At 40.2% G+C, this 23,532-nt stretch overlaps 1 protein-coding gene across 2 annotated transcripts in view; it reads left to right on the top strand.

The window, feature by feature from the left end:
• The first annotated feature begins 335 nt into the window (after positions 1 to 335).
• Positions 336 to 23,532, top strand: part of HACD3 (3-hydroxyacyl-CoA dehydratase 3) — a 44,070-nt gene continuing 20,873 nt past the window's right edge. The window contains exons 1-4 of one of the 2 annotated variants that reach the window (XM_063089525.1): positions 336 to 560; positions 19,534 to 19,576; positions 21,426 to 21,499; positions 22,740 to 22,904. In XM_063089525.1, coding sequence (XP_062945595.1) covers positions 474 to 560; positions 19,534 to 19,576; positions 21,426 to 21,499; positions 22,740 to 22,904 — 369 coding nt within the window. In that variant the 5' untranslated portion in view covers positions 336 to 473. The remainder of the gene's footprint in view (positions 561 to 19,533; positions 19,577 to 21,425; positions 21,500 to 22,739; positions 22,905 to 23,532) is intronic. The other variant, XM_063089524.1, reaches the window with a different exon arrangement.

The following is a 23,532-nucleotide window of genomic DNA, read 5'->3' as shown; positions in this document are numbered from 1 at the left end:
AAGATTACCGGTAAGGGGATCTTAACCCTTGACTTGGTGTTGTCAGCACCACGCTCACTCAATGAGCAAACCGGCCATCCCTATATGGGTTCCGAACCCGTGGCCTTGGTGTTATCAGGACCGCACTCACCCGAGTGAGCCACAGGCCGGCCCCCAGCCTTTTCCATTCTTAAGCTTATTTTTAAACACCTCCCTGAAGAAGAGGGAAGGCGGAGCACCCGCTGATTCCATTCCGCAGGCGGCGGAGGCGACCTGTGGCGCCAGCGCCTGGGCCCGCCCCTTTCCTCCCTGCGCCCTTCCCCGCCCCCCCCCGCCCGCCACTGCGCAGGCGCGGCCCGCGAGCGTGCGGTGTCTCGAGGCTGCCGCTACCGGCGTTTAGAAGCTCGGAGGTTTGCGGCCTGCTTTCGGCGGTCTCCAGCCGCGCACTACCTGAGGCAGCGAGCCGAGCCTCCCGCGCCCTGGGCAGTGTGGCCATGGAGAATCAGGTGCTGACGCCGCACGTCTACTGGGCTCAGCGACACCGCGAGCTGTATCTGCGCGTGGAGCTGAGTGACGTGCAGGTAAAGGCCGGCTCCGGGCTGCGGGAAGCGCACGGGTTCGCGGCTCCGGCTACCCGCTGGGACCCCCGACCCCTTTGTCCGTGTGCGCGCCGGAGAGCCTTTAGTACGCACCTGCGACGCGGTGCGCTCACGGCGTGGTGGCCCTTGTTGTGCCTCACCCGCAGATCCCACGCTGGGGGCACGATCCCCCGAGGACTGCAGGTACCTTCGGATGCTCAGTGAGTCCAGCGCGGGTTCCGGAGGCTGCCCCGGGCCTCCTCTTTGTTCGCAATCTGCGGCCTGTGGAGCCCGAGCCCGGTGGGCTTCGGATTGGTTGAGGTCTTTTGAGACGTGGGATGAGTTTGTTGGTCTGGGGTACTGTGTGACAGTGGCCTGCTCCGCCGTGTCTGGGCGTATGGCGTTGGCCTGAGAGATCCAGCCGGGTCCCTCGGACGTTCACGAGTTTCGGCGCTGCCTGGGGGACCACACCCACCTCCTAACCTTTTAATTTTAAAATTCACAAGACCCCCGAGGAAGCGACTTCCCCCCTGTTCTGAAGTCTGTGAGCTCAGGTTTGCTGAGTTGCATAGAGAACTTAAAAATCATCTTAAGTTACGTTTGATATCATTGGCCCCCTATGTGAGCAAGCTAAAGCCTAGTAGTGGAGACTCCAGGACCTGTGTACCCCCATATCTCTGTCCAAACCATCCGGGATTCCAGTCTTTGAGGAACCGGTGTTTTCGGTCTGGAATGTTCTTTGTACAGTCATCCTTACTCTCAACAACTTCTTGACACCTTCTTGATCTGTTACCTAGTAACCTCCTTCACGTCACTTAACTCTCTCTGCCTCTGAATCAAGTGTTTATGTTTGGATCTGTCTTGCAAAGTGTCGGTGCTTTCTGAGTATTGACTTGAATTTGTTTAATTTAATTTAGTTTTTGCTTGTGGAACATAATAAACCTGTTTTTCTGTTGAAAGATGGACACAGTACTGGCCAGAATGCCTCTAAATAGGCTATGACATTGTGTGGTGTGTCATTTAATGTGTTAAACCAGACTAAATTATACTTTTGCGTCAGAGGATGAATAAATGTTCTGTGCTGTCTCCCTCTACTCTGCTCCAGGGTGCTTTAAAAAAATAGGAAAAAACAAACAAAATCTTTTGTAGATGGGGATCAAAGTCCCCATCTAGAGCAGGGTCTTCCAGCAATCAATAAAAAAAAGTACAGAACAAATGTCATGACAATCTCTTTAGGTATTTAGTTAAGCAGTATGTAGACCAATTTAAATAAACTCAGGCCCTGCTCTCTCTAGAGGTCTATTATGTGATGAGGATAGAATATTCTGGGATATTTTTGAAGCCAGAAGCTGAAAAGGTGTTTTTAGGGGGAGTGGGGTGATGATAGAAAGAAATGGAAATTAGTTGGACAAATGAAAATGTACCATATTTATATTTTTCTTGAAAGACCTAAACCTCTTAGTTAAGAAATATGAACACATATGTTAATCATATTTGATATATTTTGAAATATGGAGGTATATGTTTGAAATATATAGCAGTTAAAAAATGTAAAGACCGGTTAGCTCAGTTGGTTACAGTGCAGACTTGTAACACCAAGGTCACGGGTTTGGATGCCCTTACCAGCCAGCTGCAAAAATAAAATAAACAAACAAAAAAGTAGAGAGAGAGAAAAAATGAAATTTTCTTTTGGAGAGAGATCCTTTTTTTAAAAAAGTTTTTGGGAGAAATAAGTCTTTTCCCCAGTTGAGTTTTTGGTTTTTCTGGGCTTTCACATCTGTAATTTTGAGGCATCTGTTTCAACTACCATTAGTTTAAAAGCAACAAGTTAATACTGTTCGTGAAAGAGATCCTCTAACACATGTGAAATACTACAGATTTACGAAAATGAGTTAGACAGACTCGGCTTTGCAAGGGCACACTATCTAGAAGGAAGCATGTTATCCTATACAAACAAAAAGTTTTGTACATGAATGTGTTTATTGGTAGAATTGAAGTTGGATGTTGAACCAGTTCCTAGTGTTAAAGGAATTTTTTATCTCTCTTTTATTTAGTTAGAGATGACTTCCAGAAATGAGAAGTATTCTTGTCAAACAGAGATTGGGAAAACTTTTCAGAAAGAAAAGGCATAGCCTTTTAGATACTTGTAATGTCTGACATACACCATGGTAATGCCCTACAGCCAGAGACCTCCAAGTTGAATTTATCACTCATGGCAGCAAGGGAGGGCACACTGCATGGGAATCTGGGGGGTGGGGGCAGGTCTTATTAAGAGGATGTTAGAACTGAGATTATAGGATTTAGGTGTTGATGATTGGGAGAGGGTTTAAGGAAGTGGGGGTTCGCTTTAGATGCTGTCAGAAAACGGGCAATTCTGTGGTTGAGTATGTGAATAAATGTTATCTGTAGGGAGGGGAGATTGGGACAAGAATAAAACTGTAATTGGTAGGGAAGTAGCAGCCACTTGGTGGCCAAGAGAGGGAGGATGTTGGGTATTTTTTGGGAGACATAGCTGCTATGTGTTTGTCTGTGCTTACACAAAATTATGGAATGGGCTTTGTCTCATCAATGTTTCAGAGTAATCTTTTCTGAGGTTGATATTCTGTGGGATTATGTCCAGTAGGAGAATAGGATGGCCTAACTGTGAGCTCCAGGCCCGCTTCTGAATGTCAGGGACTCCTCTTTTTTTCTTTTTCAGTTGATTGCCGTAGGCAAGGCCTGTTGAAACCAGTGGTTCTGGGTCAGGAGGAAGCAATTCATTTATTTGTTCAATAAAAACCATTTATGGAGTAGATACTCTTGTCTGTCATTAAGTGAGGTGCTGGGTTCTTGGACAGCTCTTTATTGCCCCCTGCTTTCTATAGTGTGTCCCACAGTCTATGTGTGTGAGTTTTAAAGTGTTGAGTTCCAGTTTGGGGGCATCAGCTGTGTTCCTCTCCTCCCTCCTGAGACACAGGGAACTGTCCAGTTGTCACATCTCTATTCTGTCTTTGGAGCTGCAGGTGACTGATGTGAAAGCACTGCTAAGTGAAGAGGGATGGTGGACAATAAAGTCTTCAACATGGCATTGTCTGTGCTTGAAGTGAGCAGCAGCAAAGAGGCCCCGCTGGGGCAGGGTAACTGACAGACTAGAGTTTACTTTCAAGATGAGCATATGGACAGGTTTGTCCCAACAACCATAGTTGTTAAAGCATTTGTTCGTTTATCAATGTTTTTGTTTGTTTTAGTTATATGCGGACAAAGTGCATAGCTCTGTTTAGGAGCTGTTTGAAAGATATTGTCCTTGTCCTTACCTAACAGAGAGTCTGGTGGAAAGAGTGGTAACTGAAAATGTGAGATTGAGTCCTTGCTCTTCCACTTACTATCTGGCGATCATAGATAATTCACTTAACCTTCATGAGCCTCAGTGTTTTCATTCAAAGAAATGTGAATAAAATAACACCTAATTCACAGGACCATTTTGAGGTTTGAATTGGATAATGGATTTGAAAGTGCTGTATAAATTCTAATGTGCTATTCAGGTGTGAGGGATTATTATGATTGCTTTATTAAACTTAGATGAAGGGGGTAGACACAAAGATCAATGGAACAGAGTAGAATCTTTTGGTAGACCTATCCATACATGCAAACTTATTGTATGATAGAGATGGCCTTACAAATTAATGAGGAAAGGATGAACCATTCAGGAAATTGTATTGGGACAATTGGTAATTTAAATGGCAAAAAGATAAAATAAGATCCTGCCTCATAACATACACAAAAATCAATTTCAGGTGGGTTAATGATTTAAATGCATAAAGCAAAACTAGTAAAAGAAAATATAGGAGACTGTCTTTATGATATTGGAACAGGGAAGAATGTCTTAAACAAGATACACGAAACACAAACCATAAAGGAAAAGATTGAAAAATTTAATACAAACTTGAAGATATTGGTAGCACATATCACTGACAGATAACTAGTATCTTGAATATTTATTTATTTATTTGTTTGTTTGTCTGTCTGTCTGTCTGTCTGTCTGTCTTTTTCGTGACCGGCACTCAGCCAGTGAGTGCACCGGCCCATTCCTATATAGGATCCGAACCCGCGGCGGGAGCGTTGCTGCACTCCCAGCGCTGAGCGTGCACCATGGGCTCAGCCCGTATCTTGAATATTTAAAGAACTGTACCTATAGAATAATAAGTAAAAGATGTATTATTCAATAGGAAAAGGGGCAGGTAATATAAACAGTTCAGAGTAAAAGGGAACAAGAATGGCCAATAAGCCTGAAAAGATGCTTAACCTCGATTGTAATCAGGGACGCGTAAATTAAAATGATAGAATACTATTTCTCACATTAGATTGGGAAAAATGAAAAAATCTGACATGACCAACTGTTGGTGAGGATGTTCACTGATCGGACGTTTTTCATACAGTTGGTGGGAGTAATAATTGGTACAAATGATTTGGAGCACAGTTTGGCTGTGTCTAGTCAAGTTGAAAATGTGCATATCCTTATGACTTGGAAGTTTTGCTTCTTAGAGAAGCTCTAACACATATGCACAAAGAGGTGGAATGTTCATTGTGGCAAAAAAAATTGAAAACAGCATCAATATTTATCAATAGAAAAATGGATAAATTTTGGTATATTTACATAGTAGCACACTGTAGAACAGCTAAAATTAATGAAACAGAACTGCTTCTATAGAGTGAAAGCTTAGATTTATAATATCAAATAAAAAGCAAGTTGAAGAATGATATAGGCAGTATGAAACTATGCAACATGTACAATAATACTGTATGTTGTTATGAATACCCAATATATTGTAAATGAATAAAGAAATCCAGTGGGAATGATTCAATTCTATTCTAACTCTAGTTCTAGAATAGTGGTTACCTGTGAGGATAGGGTGTGTTTGAGGAGAAAGGGCAATGGGATTGAGTAATTGTATAACTGTACCCATATCTATTTTCTTTTCTAAAAAACTGAGGTGGGGCTGGCCAGTTAGCTCCTGTGGTTAGAATGTGGTGCTGATAACACCAAGGTCAAGGGTTCGGATTCCTGTACCAGCCAGCTGCCACCCCCCCCAACCCCTGAGACAAATAAAGCAAAATGCTGATGGATGGTTGATGTAGTTGTGTTTGCTATATTTTTCCATGTTTGGCTAATTGGTTGAAATATTTCATAGCAAAAGTTCTCTAAGTCTAATCTAAGCTGTTTTTAACCACAGTACAAAAACACTTCATAAAACAATAAATAAAATAATTTGGTAACTGTTGAGCACTCATAGTGGTCCAGTACAGTGGTAAGTACTAGATATTCAGTGATGAGCAACACATAGAAAAGAAAGAAACTACCTACAGGTCAAGGGAAATAGACAATAAATAAGTTAATAAATACAATAATTACTTACATAAGTGCTATGAGGGAATTAAGAGGCTGGTGAAATAGAGTAATTTTAGAGGCTATTTTAAATAGAGTAGTCAGGGAAGGTTTCATTGAGAATGTGGTATTTGAGCTAAGTGAGACTTGAAGGATAAAATGAGTTATGCAGAAGGCTGGCGGATGAACATTACAATAAGTGCACAGACTTAAGTGAAGGCAAGGACTTGGTGGGTTTCAGTAACAAAGTATATTCGTATGTTTGAAGTGTAGTAAGTGAGGAATAAATTAGAGGGAGAAGAGGTTGGAAGGGTTTGCAAGATGTAGGTCATGTACAGCCTTGTTGCCATGGTAAGGAGCTTGGATTTTATTGTAAGAGCAATGGGTAACTAAAGAGTGTTAGACAGAGAAGCGATTTTTTAGGATTTCTGTCTAAAAGAAGATTATTTGGATGGCTATGTGGATTATAAAGGGGCAAAAGTGAAATCTGGAAAATCATTTAAGGAGGTTGTTATAGTAGTGTGGGTGAGAGATAAAAGTGGCTCAGTCTAGGGATGACAGTGGAGCTGGAAAGCCAAGGACAGATTTGAGATATGTTTGGAGAGAATGAAGGCCTTGATGGATTTCGTGTGGGGGAGGGAGAGAAAGGAAAGAAGAAATAGTCTTAGAATTTTGGCTTAAGTGCGGAGGAGATGATAGTACAATTTACTGAAATAGTTAAGACTGGAGAAGAGGTTTAGGGGTCAAAATCAAGAGTCTTTGGACATATTAGCTTGGACTCTTGTTTTAAACAAATTCCATGTACAAATTTGAACTAGTCACATAACTGTACAGAGTTTAGGACAGTAGTCTAGGCTGAAATTAGAATTTTATGAATTTTGAGACTTAATTCATTGCAAAATGCACCATTATTTTATGTACCATGAGGGGAAGAAATGCTGCAGATTAAACTGTGATACATACTTTCTTATTACTTCATATATTTTTTATTTATTGAAAGAGCTCTTATATACTTATTAAAACTGTCAATGCCATCTAGGCAAAGACTGTCAGAAACACACTTTTGTAGTTAAACAAATTGGGGTTATGGCTTGTTTCAGTGAGAGAGAGCACACACCCGGGGGAAACACGTGATGTCTCAGTAAAAGGGTATTAGAAGAGAACTGTAGGATTTGGGCTTTGGCTGGATGATGGGTAGGGTCTAAGGAAGTGAGGGTTTGCTTTAGATTGGATGCTGTCAGGAAGTGGGACAATTCTACTATTGGGTGTTTTGTGGATGGCTTAGTGACCTATCATTAGACAAAATTATGCTATGGTCTTGTTTTGTTTCATTTTACCATGATATCAGAGTAACTCGAGATTAGTTGATATTGTTTGAGATTGTTTGTGCTCAACAGAAGAACAAAATGGTCTGGCTGTGTGCTTCAAACCAGCTCGTAATAATATCGAGATCTAGCTGTGAATATCAGATCATTTTTGGATGTCAGGAGCTGCTTATTCTCTTTCTCAAAACATAGTTTAAAAATAAATAAATAAATCACTATTTCATACACATCAATATGAAAAAATAAACAAAATAAGTTGGTTAAGGTATTCCTAAACTGTCTTCACATTTCAGAATCTACTCTTCTGAATCAGTTTTCACTCAGAGATGTCAGTGTTTTTCCATACAGTATCTTCCTCTGTGCCATTAAGAACACTAATAATATAGCATTTCTGAAAGAGTGCTTTGTTATTATCTCTGGAATTTTTTCTTCAAGTCATCAACACCTATTTGTAAGTTTGATGCTGGCACTTTCTTGATCTTACCAAGAGATATCAAAATGTTTTCAGACAAGAACCAAGACTCACACTTCTTCCTCAAATGGCCTTTAAGTGTTTGGTGACTGGAATATTGAGGGGTTGCAGCTGTTGACTCATGTTATCTGGGATAAGAGCTAAGCTTGCACATGTTCAGGCAATGACAGCCATGTCATAGCTGCCACTTTTCCTAAAGCAATTGTAAGATGCTGCTATCAATTGTAATACATCTCCTGATTTTAGAGATATCAAATGTGAAAAAAATGTGCATTTTAGAATTCATAAAATATAGCAAATTTTAGAGCTGTCAGTAAATGTTATAGTATTTAAAGCCCTGAGGCAGGGATGAGATCACCCAGATCACCAGGAAGAAAGTATAGATCAGAGGTTACCAACTCAAAAGCCCAAAATGTAGCGAGGTGATTAGGAGCCCTGGAGTCATTTGCCTTGGTTTGAATCTTGGTTTTGCCATTTGCTGAGTTTGTAATTCGGGCAGGTTACTTAACCTCTGTAAGCTTCAGTTTTCTTATCTATAATATTGTTGTAATAAAAGTGTCTATTTCATAAAGCATTTTTGGTGAGGAAATAATGTGAAACACTTTGAAAGATACCTGGTATACAGTAAGTGCCCAATAAATATTAGTGAAGCCAATTGGGTGAGGAATGTGGTTAATTGGAGAGGACAGGGTTCATTGTAAGGGGGTGGCTATTGTCATGTAAGATGCAGATCTGAGGATGGCATATCTAATTTTTGGAAGAAGCTGGAAATCCAGATTTTTTTAAATGAAAAAAACCTCATAGTTTTAAACTTGACTTATTCAACAAACATATGTAAATGTTTACTGTGTGCTTGGCAGTCTGCCAGACACTGGGACTCAGGCATGAGCATAGCAGACAAGGCCCCTGCTCTCATGAAGTGTATATGTTGAGAGTGGTAATGGTGGTGGAAGATAATAAAAATAGAAAAATTCATCATATAATTTCAGATAATAATTGATATGAGGAAAATAAGAAAAAATAGGAGAAGGAATCTCGAGAACTATTTCAGATTAGGTAGTTGGGGAAGGTCTCTTTGAGGAGGTGACATTTGACCAGAAACTTAAATGTTAAGAAGCCATGCAAAATTATGGGGACTGAATATTACAGGGAGAAAGAACAGCTGCTGTAAAATCCTTAGGTGGGAAGTACTTAGTGGTGAATTCAAATTAAAAATTAATAAATAAATAAAACCAAAAACTTCTCTGCTGGCTGTGTGAAATATTGTGGGCTCGATTTGGCCCTTAGGATGCCAGGTTATGGAAGAAAACTGGTAGATGTTAAAAAACGATAGAGAAAAAAGCAGCGCAGGACTGAGTGCTGAGGCACTTAGACATTTAGAAATTGAGCAGAGGAGAAAGAACCAACAAAGGAGACAGATGAGTAGCTTATGAGGCGTAAAATCCAGGACAGTGTCCTGTGATGTCTTAGAAGCCATGAGAGAAGAGCATCTCAGTGGGGTGTCGTCAGCTGTGTCCAGTGTTTTGAGAGGTTGAATAGGGGTCGAATAGGATGAGGTTAGATATATGTCCATTGGATTTGGCAACATACACATTGTTGATGATCTTGATGGTAACAGTTTCAGTGAAAGCTAAATCAGAGTGGATTTAGGAGTAAATTTATGGTGAGGAAAAAGAGATGATTGTAGATAACTTTTTAAAAGACAGTTTTCCTGGTTGAAGGAGAAGCAGAGAAATCAGTGGTACAGTGTTCTTGGAGTTCAGAGAAGAGAGAGATCACTGTGGTCAAGGAAGGCTTTCTTTCTAAAGGTTGTGGGCCTTGAGCTGTTTTTTAGTATAAGTAGAATTTGGATCCAAAAAGGAGAATTAGAAGAGGATACATACTGGTACACAACCAATTGATTATTATACAGCTATAAAAAGAATGAGTGAGAGCTTCATGAACTGCTAAGTATTGATTTAAGTGAAAAAAACAAGAATACTCATATATATTGGATGCGACCTTTTGTGTAGAAAGAAGGGGAAATAGAATACTTAAGAATACCTGAATATATTATTTTTGCAAAACACACACATACAGATAAAAGAAACCAGAAACTAACAAAATGGTTACCTATAGGTGGGGAGTAGAACTGTGAGGATACCTTTTAATAAAGTTTGACTTTTGAATAATGTAAATATTTTACATATTCAAAGATAAATTTAAATTAAAAAGCAAATCTTGAAATTAAATACAAACAGAATCAAAAGGACCTAATTGTATATCAAATTGATAACAATTATATAGATAAATTAATTGATAAAAATAACTTTTGAACACAGACCTTTGATTCTTTAGTAAAATATATTCTAAGGGCAAAAAGATATGCAAGTAAATGTTATACTTGGTAGGTTTATTGTTAGTACAAGTATTGATATTCTAATTCTGAAACTTTTTTTTAGGATAAAACAAATAAGTATTAAGATTAACAAATGTGTTAAGATTGTTAGGAACCAAGATTTTCATTCTAAGAGATACAAATATTAAATAGCAGAAGGTAAGGAGAAGCCCTGTAATTGTAATTTTGAATTAGAAATTTCATTATGACATCATGATTTTAAAAATTTATAGCTAGGCCACTAACAGATGAACATAGAGTACACCTCAGTGTGCCCAGATCATGGCTTCTAAATTACCATTCCCCACTAAAGGAACTAAGCCTCCTTGAAGAAATGGCCTATTTATTCCAAGTCTATTCCAGAGAAATTACAACATTCTCAAAGAGTACAAGGTCATGTCAAAACAATATAGGAGCTGGTTTGGAGGGATTTCCACTGGCCAAATTTGTGACAATTGAACATTTAAAAAAATAAGAAGAACAATAATGGTTTTTGGCAGAGAGGATTAAAAAAGAAAATCCCAGAGTCTTATAGTGTTAGTCAAAAAGAAATGAAGAAGTCCAGGATGCCAGCTGGGGAAGGGAGACAGGAGGTGAGTGTGGTTATAAAAGGGCACCACGAGGAATCTGGAATTGTTCAGTGTGATGGTGGATAGATGAACCTACACATGATAAAATTGTAGAACTTAACACACAGACACACACGTACATATACACAAATGAATACAGGTAAAACTGGAGAAATCTGTAAAATAGATTAACTGTATCAATGTCAGTATCCTGATTGTGATATTTTACTATAGTTTTGTAAAATGTTACCATTAGGGGAAATTGGGCAAAGTGTACAATGGATCTCTCAGTATCACCTCTTATAACTGCATGTGAATCTACAATTATCCCAATAAGAATCTCAATTAAAAAAATAGAAGAAGAGTTGAGAAAAAGGAAACACTCTTTACAGAAGAATGCCAGCTAAAAAATGAAGAAGGAATGATTTGAATTAAAAGCTTATCATTTTGTAACCTCCAATGTAAAATTGAATGAGGCAAGGATTAACAATGGATGACAATACCATTGGTTGAAATGGTGTTTGTTGTTAGGCAACAGCAGATTACACTATTAGATTACTTACTAATTACAGAACGAAGTAGGTACCTCTAGTGTGGAGAGTTCTGGCAGTCATCTTCTCAATTAAATGGTCAAATTTAGCATCGCCCTCTGATAGTATAGCCCTTCTCTTATGATGCCATAAATACATATATTGCCTATGAAGTATTTTTGTCAAAAATGATTAATGTGAAGGAATTTCCAGACAAATCTAGAATATGATGCATTTTACAAGACAACTGGCATGGATTAAAAAATAAATAGAAGTGAAAGTCTGTATTAGGTTAAAATAGGCATCACAATCAAATAGAATATATGAACCTTGATTGGATACTGGATTTTAATAAAAAGGATAAATGTAATGGTTTAAAGATAGCCACATCAAGAGCTCCATCAAGAAGTGCAGTTTCTTTCTTTTTCCCTTGAATCTGGGCAGGCCCTGTGGCAGCTTACTGAATAGAATGCTGCAGAATGATGCTGTGACCAGTTCCAGGCTTAACCTTTTTAAGAAGACTTCCAGCATCCACTTTCTCTCCTGGAGCACTTGCTCTTGAGATATTAGCTCTTGGAACTCAGCAACCCTGCTGTGAGAAATTCAGACCACATGGAGAGGCTGCATGTAGTTGTTCTGGTCAAGAGTCTCATCTGAACTCCCAAATGACAACCAACAGCAATTATGAGCATTGTGAGTGAGCCATCTTGGATGTTCCAGTTCAGTGCTGTAGCCCCATTCAACATCATGTGGAACAGAGGAACTGTCCAGCTGAGCCCATCAACCTGCAGAATCATGTAAGATAATAAAATGTTGTTTTAAGCCACCAAGTTTTGAGGTGGTTTCTTGCAAATAATTACACATTTTTGGGACAGTTGTTTGAATGTAGATTATTAAATGACATGGAATTATTGTTCTTAGATGTGAGAAAGATTTTGATTATGTAAGAGAATGTCCTTCTTTCTTAGCAGAGGCATGTTAAACTGTTTAGGGGTGAAGTGTCATAGTGTCTGCAACTCATTTTGAAATGATCCAGAAAAAAAAAAGGTGTGCATATAAAAAGCAAATGTTTTGGATCCGCATACCAGCCAGCCACCAAAAATAAATAAATAAATAACAAATATGACTAAATATAATCAATTTGTAAGAGACATATGAGTTTTAATTATACTGTCTTTTTTTCAATTTTGTTATGGATTTAAAAATCTTCAGAATAACATACTGGGTCAAGAAGAATCACATTAAAAATACACACTGTCTTGGGGGTGCCCAGCACCCACCAACGTGTTCAGTGAGTTGCTAGAAGGATTCACGGGACTTGGCATATAGTTGTACCATGACTAAGGTTTGTTACATCTGAAGGATACAGCACAGGAGCAGCAGAAGGAAAAAACTCATCTCAGATGAAGTCTGGAGAAATCTATGCACAAGGGTTCTTATCCTCTCTCCCTCCTGTGAGAAGGTATACTTGAGAATGCCCCTTTCTCCAGCAATGAAAAAAATGCAGTAACTTATGTGTAATGTTTCTGCCCAGGGAAGAAGCCCATTAGAGATTCAGTACCCATGGTTTTTTTTTTTTTTTTTTGACCAGTAAGGGGATTACAACCCCTCGGCATGGTGTTGTCCACACCACGCTCAGCCAGTGAGCGCACCGGCCATCCCTGTTTAGGATCTGAACCTGCGGCCTCGGCGCTCCAGTGCCACACTCTCCCGAGTGAGCCATGGGGCCGGCCCGGTACCCATGGTTTTTAATGGGGCTGATTACTTAGGTAACCTCTGTGTATTAGTCCGTTTTGTGTTGCTATAACAGAAATACCTGAAACTGAGTAATTTATAAAGGATAGAGGTTTATTTGGCTTACGATTCCAGGACAGCTGCCTCTGGCACAGGCCTCAGGATGCTTCTACTCATGGCGGAAAGCAGCAGGCAGCAGCGGGTACAAGCAGATCACATGGCGACAGGAAGCAAGAGAGAGAGAGGGGAGGTGCCAGGGTCTTTTTAAACAACCAGCTCTCAGGGTTGGCCCCGTGGCTCACTCAAGAGAGTGCGGTGCTGATAACACCAAGGCCACGGGTTTGGATCACTATATAGAGATGGCTGGTTGGCTCACTGGTTGAGCGTGGTTCTGACAACACCAAGCCAACGGTTGAGATTCCCCTTACTGGTCATCTTTAAGAAAAATAAAAATAAAAAATAAAAAACCCTCAGCTCTCACAGGAACTAATAGAGCGAGAACTCACTCATCAATTCCCTCTCCCCCAGGGAGAGCATTAATCCATTCATGAGGGATCCACCCCCATGACTCAATCAGTTTCCAACACTGCCACAGTGAGGATCAAATTTCCACATGAGTTTTGGAGGGGACAACCTATCCAAACTTCATCACTCTGCCTAGCATGTACCAAAATTCCAGACCTCTAGAAGGAAAGCTGATGTTCACCATAAATCACATTGTTTGTAGGCACAGTCTAAGTATAGTGAACCACTCATTAGTTAGGGGATAGAGGAAAGCTGTTTCCAGATGCTGGCCAAAGGCTGGTCTTGGAAGCAGGCGTTTTTAAAGATTGTAGCTTCGGACCTGCTATATTTACTCTTCTGCACGCATACTAATCACACAAATGAAAATGAATACTATTGGTTTTTTGTTTGTTTGTTTTGTTTTTTTGTTGACTGGTAAGGGGATCGCAACTCTCCGCACGGTGCTGTCCGCACCACGCTCAGCCAGTGAGCTCACCGACCATCCCTATATAGGATCCGAACCTGTGGCCTTGGCACTACCGGCGCTGCACTCTCCCAGTGAGCCACGGGGCTGGCCCTGAATACTAATGATTTTAATGAGAAAGGAAACTCAGGTAGCAGATAGTTCATTGAATGCTTTTTAGTTCTGTTAGAGATTATGCAAATGGGGTGAAAGGATTTAATTTCACCCAACTGAACAGTTATTGAGACATTTAGGGATATAGAGATTAATATGACACACTCCCTGCCATCAAGGAACTCAAGTCTAGAGGGACAGATAAACCAGTAAACAATAATTACAGAACAATGTGATAAGTGTTATAATAAAGGTGAATACAAAGTAAGTAGTAAGGAAGCTATTAATTTTGATGTTGGATGTTGGGGGTGAAAAGGAAGGAAGAGGAATTAACATTGACTTGGACTTTGAAAGATAAATAGTGGAATGGAAGCTTGGAAGAACACTCTAGCTAGAGAAATAAAAGCAGCCAGAATATGACTAGTTGCCAGAGTCTTTGTATGTCATTATAATTTAATTCTCACAACAGTCTTGTGAAGTGGTTTTATTGTTATTTTTAAACTGATGGCAGTTGCTGTGGATTTGAAAATGAATGATAGGAGTAAATTAAAAATTAAATAAGAAATGATATAACTAGGATATGATCCCAAGTCTAACTGAGTTCAAAGTCATTTCTCCCCATCCACTCCTTTTTGCATAAGCAAAGGCACAATTCCTTTTCTAGCAAATAACATACTACATTGTGCAGATTAATCTTTCTGTTAAAAACAACTAAAACTTTTGAATAAAAGCATCTTAAAAATATCAAAAGGTCAACAAGGTAGAAATGAAATTTGGAACTCACACAGGTAAGTTGACCACTGAAACTGCTTTTACTGTGAGAACATTTGCTCTACTAAGGGATCATGAACTTTGTTTTTGACAGCCCAACAAGGTGCAGGGGATAAAAGTTAACATCAAAGCACAAGACCCACCAAAAGTATGACATGTAATAGAAAATCTTCTTCCCCATAACTGTACTTCAGAGGACTATATACTTAGGATTCAAATGAACTAGAAGTAAGTCCATCCTCTCTCCCTACCTTTAGTTGCCTTAGCACTGAGCAAAGTAGATGAAAAGGTCCTTGAGAGGTTAAAACTGTAGGTTGGTTCTCAAAAGGTTATGCATGCCAAATTCACATAGTTTAGGAGATCCCAAAACCCTCAAGCCATGAGTTTAGTTTACAGTGGTCTCAACTGGTAGGGCCCGTAGGTCCCTGACAGAAGCAAACGCAGATTCTCTCTGGTATAGCTATGCTGATATCAGATAAAATAGACTTAGGAAAAACGTATTTTTAGAAATAAAAAGATCAGTTTATAATAAATGTTTCAATTTACCAGGAAGATATAATAGCGTTAAAGTTATATGCACTTAGTAACATGGCCTTGATAATATGTAAATTAAATACAGGAGAAATAAACAAATTCACAATAGTGTGATTTCTCAGTAATTAAGAAGACAAAATTCAGTAAGGATATAGATTATGTGACCAAATAATTAACAGTAAATCTAATGGGCATATACAGAACACTGCACTCTACAACTCCAGAAAACACATTACTTTTAAGTTTACTCAGAACATTTACTAAAGTTAGGGCCAGCCCATGGCTCACTCAGGAGAGTGTGGTGCTGATAACACCAAGGCCACAGGTTCGGATCCCTATATAGGGATGGCCAGTTAGCTCATTTGGGAGAGCGTGGTGCTGACAACACCAAGCCAAGGGTTAAGATCCCCTTACCGGTCATCTTTAAAAAAAAAAAAAGAAGAAGAACATTTACTAAAGTTGACTGTATACTACTTCCTAAAGCAAGTCTCAATAAATTTGAAAGGACTGAAATCACACAGAGAATGTTCTCTCATCGCAGTGCAATTGATGTAGAAATTAATAACATAAAGACAACTAGAAAATCCCATGTGTTTGGAAATTAAGAAATACTTTTTAACCCATGTTTCAAAGAAAAAGTAATAATGGAAATTAAAAAGTATTTTAGATTGAATGATAATGAGAATACTACATTCAAAGCTTGAGAGGTGCAGCCAAAGTAGGATTTGGCAGGTAATTTATATTCTTTTTTTTTGTTCACAAATTTTACACACAAATGAAGTTTATATTCTTAAATAATTACATTAGAAAAGAATAAAGTCTGAGAATTAATGACTTCTGAATCTCCATTTCAAGAATTTATTTTTATTTACTTTTTTTTACTTAACCTTTTTATTAGCTTGTGTTATCTCTTTATTTTTTCCAATTGCTTTTTTGTTTTATTAATATTACTTTTTTACATTCTAGGATGTTGTGGAGCAGTTGGGAGGGTGGAGGAGAGGGGAAAGGGGAAGGAAATAGGGTGGGAGAAGGAGGAAGGAGGAGGGGTGGGGTTGAGGCCTGTGGCACCGCCCTCATTCCCACAGGGGAGACTGACAGGCTTCCAGTGGTGGCTTGGTCATTGCTGGGCTGGGTGCAGATGTCAGGGGTGTGTGGCAAGAGCTCTTGCCCTCCATCACTCCAGCTTGGGAACCTGGGGCCCTTCTTGTTGTGGCTTGGTGGTCATCGCTGGGTTGGTTGCATGTGTCAGGGCATGGCTGAGGCCTGAGGCCCCTCACCGCCCCGGCTCAGGAGAGCCTGGGGTGCTTCCTGCGGTGGTTTGGTGGTGGTCGACCATTTCAAGAATTTAGGGAAAAAAAAAAAAAAAGGCAAATTCTCCCAAAGAAATTGAGGGAAGGAAATAATAAAGATAAGAACAGAAATAGAAATCAGGTAGAGAGAATCAATAAAACTAAAAGTTAGTTCTTGAAAGACAGTTAAAATTTATAGATTTCTTGGCAAGATTAAGACACAAACTGTATCAGTAATGAAAAAGAAAACATAACCACAGAAGCTAAAAAACTAAGAGAAAAACAAGTTTATGTCAGATAAAATGGATAAATTCTTAGAAAATAAAGATGGTTTCCATCAAAGAGATAGAAAACCTGAACAACCCAATAACCATTAAATAAATTGAATCAGTAGTTAAAAATCTTTATGCAAGGAAATTTCTAGGTCCAAATGGTTTCAGCAAGGAGTTCTATCAAACATTTAAAGAAGTAATTCTAATTTTATTAGTTATCTATTGCTACATATCAAATCATACCATATGTAGTGGTTTAAAACAAGGATAATCATTTATTATCTCAGTTTCTGTGGGTTAGGACTTCAGGAAGTGTTCTGTTGGGTTGTTCTGGGTTAGGATCTCTCATGAGGTTATAGTCAGATATCAGCAGTGGTTGAAGTCATATGATGGTTGAGGTCATATGATGGTTGTATGATGGCAGTGTCCACTTGAAGGATGTCTTACTCACTTTTGTTGGCAAGTTGGTGTCCACAGGTGAGTTCCCCACATAGGCCTCTGCACCAGGTTGTTTGAGTGTTGTCGTAACATGGTGCCTTGCTTTGCCCAAAGTGAGCAGTCCAAGAGGCCTGGATAGAAGCTGCAATGCCTTTTATGATCTAACCATTGCTTGCATTGTATTCTGTTGGTTACACAGAGCAGCCCTGACATCATTGTGGGAGGGGACCACACAAGGGTGTAAATACCAGGGGAAGAGAATCCATCTTGAAGTCTGGCTACCACACCAGGCTTACATTTGGAGAGAAGAGGGAGAGGGAACACTTTCCAATTCATTTTATGAGGCAAATATAAAGGGAAATTATAGGTCAATCTCACATACAGATATTACTTTTTAAGAATTGCTTCAGAGTCTCTTCCCAGTTTTTTTTTTTTTTCTTTCAATTATGTTTTTATTGAATAAGTATTTTTTGAGAGTCTTCCCAGTTTTTAACTTGTTTTTGGCATAAGTTTGTTACTGAAAGATGTTCCTCCACTACCACCACCTTTGGAGAAGCTGAACCCGACATGCTCAGTGCACTGCTAGGCAGGAGCTGTCCCATTGCTGCTGAGTTAGCATCTGAAGTCTCTGGCTGACACAAGTACTTAGTGAACTCCTGGGCTTGTGCTATGACTTAGGCACTTAAATCTTTCCGAACACATCCATCTACATGAGGAGAGTAAACAAAACCTCTCGTTTCCCTTCCAAGTAAATTAGGGTATGGGGAGCACAAGAATTGACCTAGGTAGGCAATACCAGAACTCTAGCCCCAATGATCATATTTACTTCAAAACCCTGTGTCCCTTAATGAGGAACCATCCCTCTGGAAATGAGGGATGAGATTCCCTAACTCCCTCCTCCCGCCAGAAGATCATCTAGACTTCTTGCCCCTTTGTATAAGCTTCTTAGCCTGGAGTCTGTACTCCCACTAGGGAGGTTCTTAACTCTCTTGGCTATGAATAGAGCATCTAGGCTCCCACTGCCCCCTGGTAGACCCCCTCTCCAGCCTTCTCTCTGTCTTGTTGATTTCCTTTGATGAGTGATGGAGCATAGAGAGCTGACCTACAGGAGAAAAATAAATAAACTAGTTATGATACTGGGAACATGCTGCCTCTTGCTAATTAACCTTGAACTGGAAGGTAGGAGGTGGGTTGTTTCTCATCCACTGAAAAAAGTATTATGCAGTTTCACTTTAAATTGTGCTGCTAAAGGTGGGTGGCAGGTTCTGGGAATAAATGAGCAATTTGGGGAATTCTCAACTCTTCTAGTCTTGATTTGATTAGGGATTAAAAGAGTCTGGAGTCTGAGGCTAAGTTACAACCACAGGCACAGCATGTTTCATTTCCAAATCTTGTAATTCTCAGCCCTTCCCTCCCCCTGTTGGAGTTAATTTATTCTTCATGTTGTAGTACAGGTCTCACCTTTGTCAAAGCTTTTCCTAACCATTCTGTTCCCCATTGTGCTTGCTCCCTTCTTAGCTCCTGTGACAGTGCCTTTTACTGCTTTTGGCCTTGAACATGCATTCCTTGATAACTATTTGATATCTTTTTTAAAAATTAATATATATATTTTTTACATTCTATGAAGTTGTTGCAGAGCAGTTGGGAGGGAGGGGGAGAGAGGGGAAAGGGGAAGGAAACGGGATGGAAGAAGGAGGCAGGAGGAGGGGCGGGATTGAGGCCTGTGGCACCATCCTCATTCCCACAGGGGAGATCAGGGGGCTTCCGGCGGTGGCTTGGTCATTGCCAGGCTGGGTGCAGCTGTCAGGGGGGTGTGGCAAAAGCCCTTGCCCCCTCCTTGATATCTTCTCACAGGAAATGACTCATCTGTTCCACTGGATGCTCTGTTCTACACCTCAGAAACTGAGTCTTAGAGATTTGTGTATTCCCCCATGATACCTCACATAGCACTTTATGTGATTTGCCATTATCCGAATGGACTGATTCAGTACCTGATGGTTCTGCACAGTTAGAGCAGTCTAGGGTCCTCCTTGCAGGATCCTACAATCTCAGATAGGTACAGACAGACATAGAGAAACCCTACACAGAGATGTGAATAAATGACTAGGCACAGGGTAGGAGGTCGAGTCCCCAAGGGGAAAGCATGGCAGGAAGAAGCCCCTGGTTTAATTTCATTTTTCTCTTCGTTAAAATGACTTCTTATGTCCTTGGTCTCTTCACAGAACCCTGCCATCAGCATCACTGAAAATGTGCTGCATTTCAAAGGTCGGTATCCAGGCAAATGTTCCCAACTCTCTACACAGTTAAGGAGGCATGGTGGTGGTTTCTCTTTATTTTTATTTATTCTATTTGTTTTATTCACTTTTTATTGATGCTTAACCCTCTGATACTCTTGGGACAAACTAGATTGTTTTGAAATATATGATTAGAAATCAGAGAATTTGTTTAAAACTCAGCTTCCCCCTTGGAGAGACAGTAGATACAGTGAAAAGAATAGAATCCTGGGCTAGAAATCAGGAGATCTTCCTTCTAGCTTTGATTTTGCCACTACCTTGGACAAGTTATTGACTTCTCTGGACCTATAAAATGAAGGTGTTGGGTTATAATCTTTCTCAAACTTGAGGACCCATGGACATCTGAGAATATGTCCACAGAACCCTTAAGGGCTCATGGACTCCAGATTAAGAAACACGTGAAAAATTAAATATGATCATTTTAAGTGATATTTGGCTCCATTGCAGCTGTGAACACAGATGCAAACACAGTCACTGAACTTGTGTGGCAGTACTTGATTATAAAGTGGCCATTTAGATGATCCAAATACGCTGCTTTTTTTTTAAGATTATAATGAAAACAAAAAATAAAAATTTTCCTGATGAGACTTTGTGGCTCCCTAATATTACACTTGCAGACCAGTTTGGGAAACACCGCATTCTAGAGGATGTCTAATCTAAGACTTCTCCAGCTCTGATAGTCCCTGATTCTGTGAATCTGCCTCTACTTTCTTAGTTCATCAGCAGATTTACTGATTTACCTGAGTGTAGGCCTGTATTCACTGTCACCTAATGGGGTGGGATTCTCCCTGCTCTCTCTCTTTTCCAGTTCTTGGGGTTATTGGAGAGTGAAGAACTTTATGTGAGATTTCATGTACCCTGATATATTTGCATGAAAGTACAGCCTGGCTTTTGTATCTGCTTTTCAAGATGAGAGTAGTGGTGGCAGCAGCTCAGGCTTTTGGGGAGTTATGTACATTTAAAAGGAAGTTCAAGTGATAAAAGTGTATGTAGCCACTTAGAGCTTATAGACTGTCTTACCTAAAGCAATTTATGTTCCTTGAAAATAATAGCCACCTGTAGCAAATATTAGGAAGGTTCTACTACATACGGCCAGATGAAGGAAGAGAATCCCAGGAGGGAACCAAATGGTAAACAAGTCAGAGAGTGGAGGGGAAAGGATATCCAGCAGCTGCTAGGTCCAGCAGTCACTGGCACCTAAGCGTGGCACCTGCTTGATTTGAGGAAAGGCGCCATGGCAGGGCACAGGAACCTTCCTCCCAGTTCCACCTGTTCTCCATGAGCTGAGAAGGATTGTATTTCTCTTTCCTTGTTCCATTGGGATGTGCTAAAGGAGAAGTCAGCTTCTCCTTTCATTCTCTGTCCCTGGTTGGGAGGTTTTAATTTCAGAGCTGTCTCTGAGACAATCCAGCATTTCCATGTACACTGAAACTTTCCTTAACCACAGTCAAGATGATACACCTACCTGATTTTTCTCTGCTGTGGATTTAGAGCTAAACTAAATGTGAAAGTTAAATTTATATCTATGTGGCACTTCTGGCTTTGCCTTTTATATTCTTTTTCCTGCCTATTGCTTGCAGTGGGTATCATCAAGGCCACATTGGAAGATGAAGTGAATATGGTGAAACTGATCATCAGAGGACATAAGGAGCTAAACTTTCATCCAAGATTTGGCTTATGTAGCTGTTGAATAGCTCTGCTTACAAGCCCCCACATATTTTGATAAGACCCATTAATATTTGCATGAAAGAACTATAGCAAGCTGACTTTGGGATGGTCTTGCTCTGCTGAAGTTTACAATAACTCACATTTCTTTATAGCTCAGGGACATGGTGCCAAAGGAGACAACGTCTATGAATTTCACCTGGAGTTCTTAGACCTTGTGAAGCCAGAGGTATGTTCTTACCTTTCTCACTTCCCTTTCCATTTTAGGAAGTGAATATAAGAAGTTTAGTGAAATGGGGAACAGGGTTGTGGGAGAGAAAATAAAAACCAAAGGGGAACAATATAGTTCTTTTATTTGGTAGAGAGCCCAGGTTTTAGCTGCAGAGGAATAGAAAAGTCAGAGAACCTGAATTGAATCTGGGCTCTGCCATTTATTAGCAGTATGATTTGAATAAGTCTCTTTATTTCTTTGAGTTACAGTGTTCTCATGTGTTAAATGAAGGATTGGACTAAGTAATTTCTAGGGTCCCTTCCAACTCTGGTATTCTCTGATTTTAGTGATAGCGGAGGAGTGTGGCACCCATTGAGAGCAGAGTTACATAGGGTAGTTGAAGCCCACACTAGGGGGTTGCTTTCATCTGACTTTGCCAAAACGGCAACGAGAAAAGTAGAAACCAGAAAGGGCTAAGGCAGCTGGTCTTTATAAAGAGTGCTGGAAATATAATTGAAGTTTCCCTTACCTCAGAGCCCAAGGAAACTTCTCTAACACAAAGGAAGAGAAGCCCACAGATGGTATACTCAGTTTCTGGAATTACACAGTGAGCTCTAGGGGCTTGAGCTAATTGGTCTTCCTGTACAGGGGCTCAGTGGTTTTGAGAAAACATTATGGTCAGTAGTGGTATTAGGGACAGAAAACCTGTCATGGGGCTTGCTTTGGAGACAAAGGGAGAAGCCATACAGAGAAAAGAGCTGGAATGGCCTCTAAAAATTTGAGTTTAGTTGGGAAGATTTCCTACTTGTAAAGTTGTAACTGGTTCAATATAGTTCTGGCCTTGATAGAGGCCTTTCTAAAACAAGGTTTTGCTCAAGGCAGGGACAGTCATTTTCATGGGAGGAAAATCTGGAAGCTGAAGGTGACTTTTGAGATGGTGATTGGATGTAGTGCCTTGCATGATGTGGCTATGGCAGGAGGGTCATGCTAGTTGCCTCCAGGACAACCAGGAACTCCCTGCCTTTTTTATCCTGATTTCCTCCTGTGTCATTCACTAGGGGAATCAGGGAAAGACACGGCTCTTTTTCCCAGTTCTCTGTGCCAACGTTTGGTCTAGATGTTACCTTTGCATCAGAACCTGACCAGAGAAGGAAAGGAAAATATGCATACTGTGCAGCTTCTCTGTAGAGCCACTCTGGCATGGCATAGTTTCAGGGAATGGAAGAGGGCATTCTCACATTCTCACTTTCTCTTCTAGCCAGTATACAAACTGACCCAGAGGCAGGTAAACATTACTGTACAGAAGAAGGTGAATCAGTGGTGGGAGAGACTCACCAAGCAGGAGAAACGCCCATTGTTTTTGGCCCCTGACTTTGACCGCTGGCTGGACGAATCTGATGCGGAAATGGAGCTCAGAGCCAAGGTTAGTAAGGACCCTAGGATTTAGCCATTGAAGACAGAAATCATGAGGAACCCAAGTTATTTCGGCCACTTCAGATACCTCTCAGGGTCTGATAGAATAGGGACAAAGTTACAAATTCATTTAAAGACCAGGCAACATAATTTTAGAGAGATACTGGTCATGTATTTTGTAGACTGTCCCTCAATTGGAATTTGTCTGATGTTTTAATTTTTTTGTTGTTTTTTGTTTTTTTGGAAGCTGGCCAGTATGAGAACCAAACCCCCTTGACCTTGCTGTTACTGTGTTACAAGGCTGTGCTTTGACTGGCCAGCCCCTGATGTTTTTCTTATGACTAGACTAAGGTGATGAGTTTTGGGGAGGAAGACCACAGAGGGAAAGTGCCATTCTCATCACGTCATGTCAAGGGTACATACTGTCAACATGGCATATCACTGTCGTTATTGATCTTGGATCAGCTGGCTGAGGTGATGTTTGCCATGTTTTTCCACTGTGAAGATACTATCCCTGTGCCCCTCCCGTTTCCTTACTGTACTCTTTGGAAGGAAGTCACTATGCGTAGCCCACACTTAAGGAGTGGGAATTATGCTTTCTGTCTTTTATAGTGGAATATCTGCGTAATTTACTTGAA

The sequence above is a fragment of the Cynocephalus volans genome, chromosome 3, assembly GCF_027409185.1.
Source record: "Cynocephalus volans isolate mCynVol1 chromosome 3, mCynVol1.pri, whole genome shotgun sequence".
Classification (NCBI taxonomy): Eukaryota; Metazoa; Chordata; class Mammalia; order Dermoptera; family Cynocephalidae; genus Cynocephalus; species Cynocephalus volans.
The sequence above is the reverse complement of the archived record's forward strand: the minus strand, read 5'-3'. Positions and strand labels throughout refer to the sequence as shown.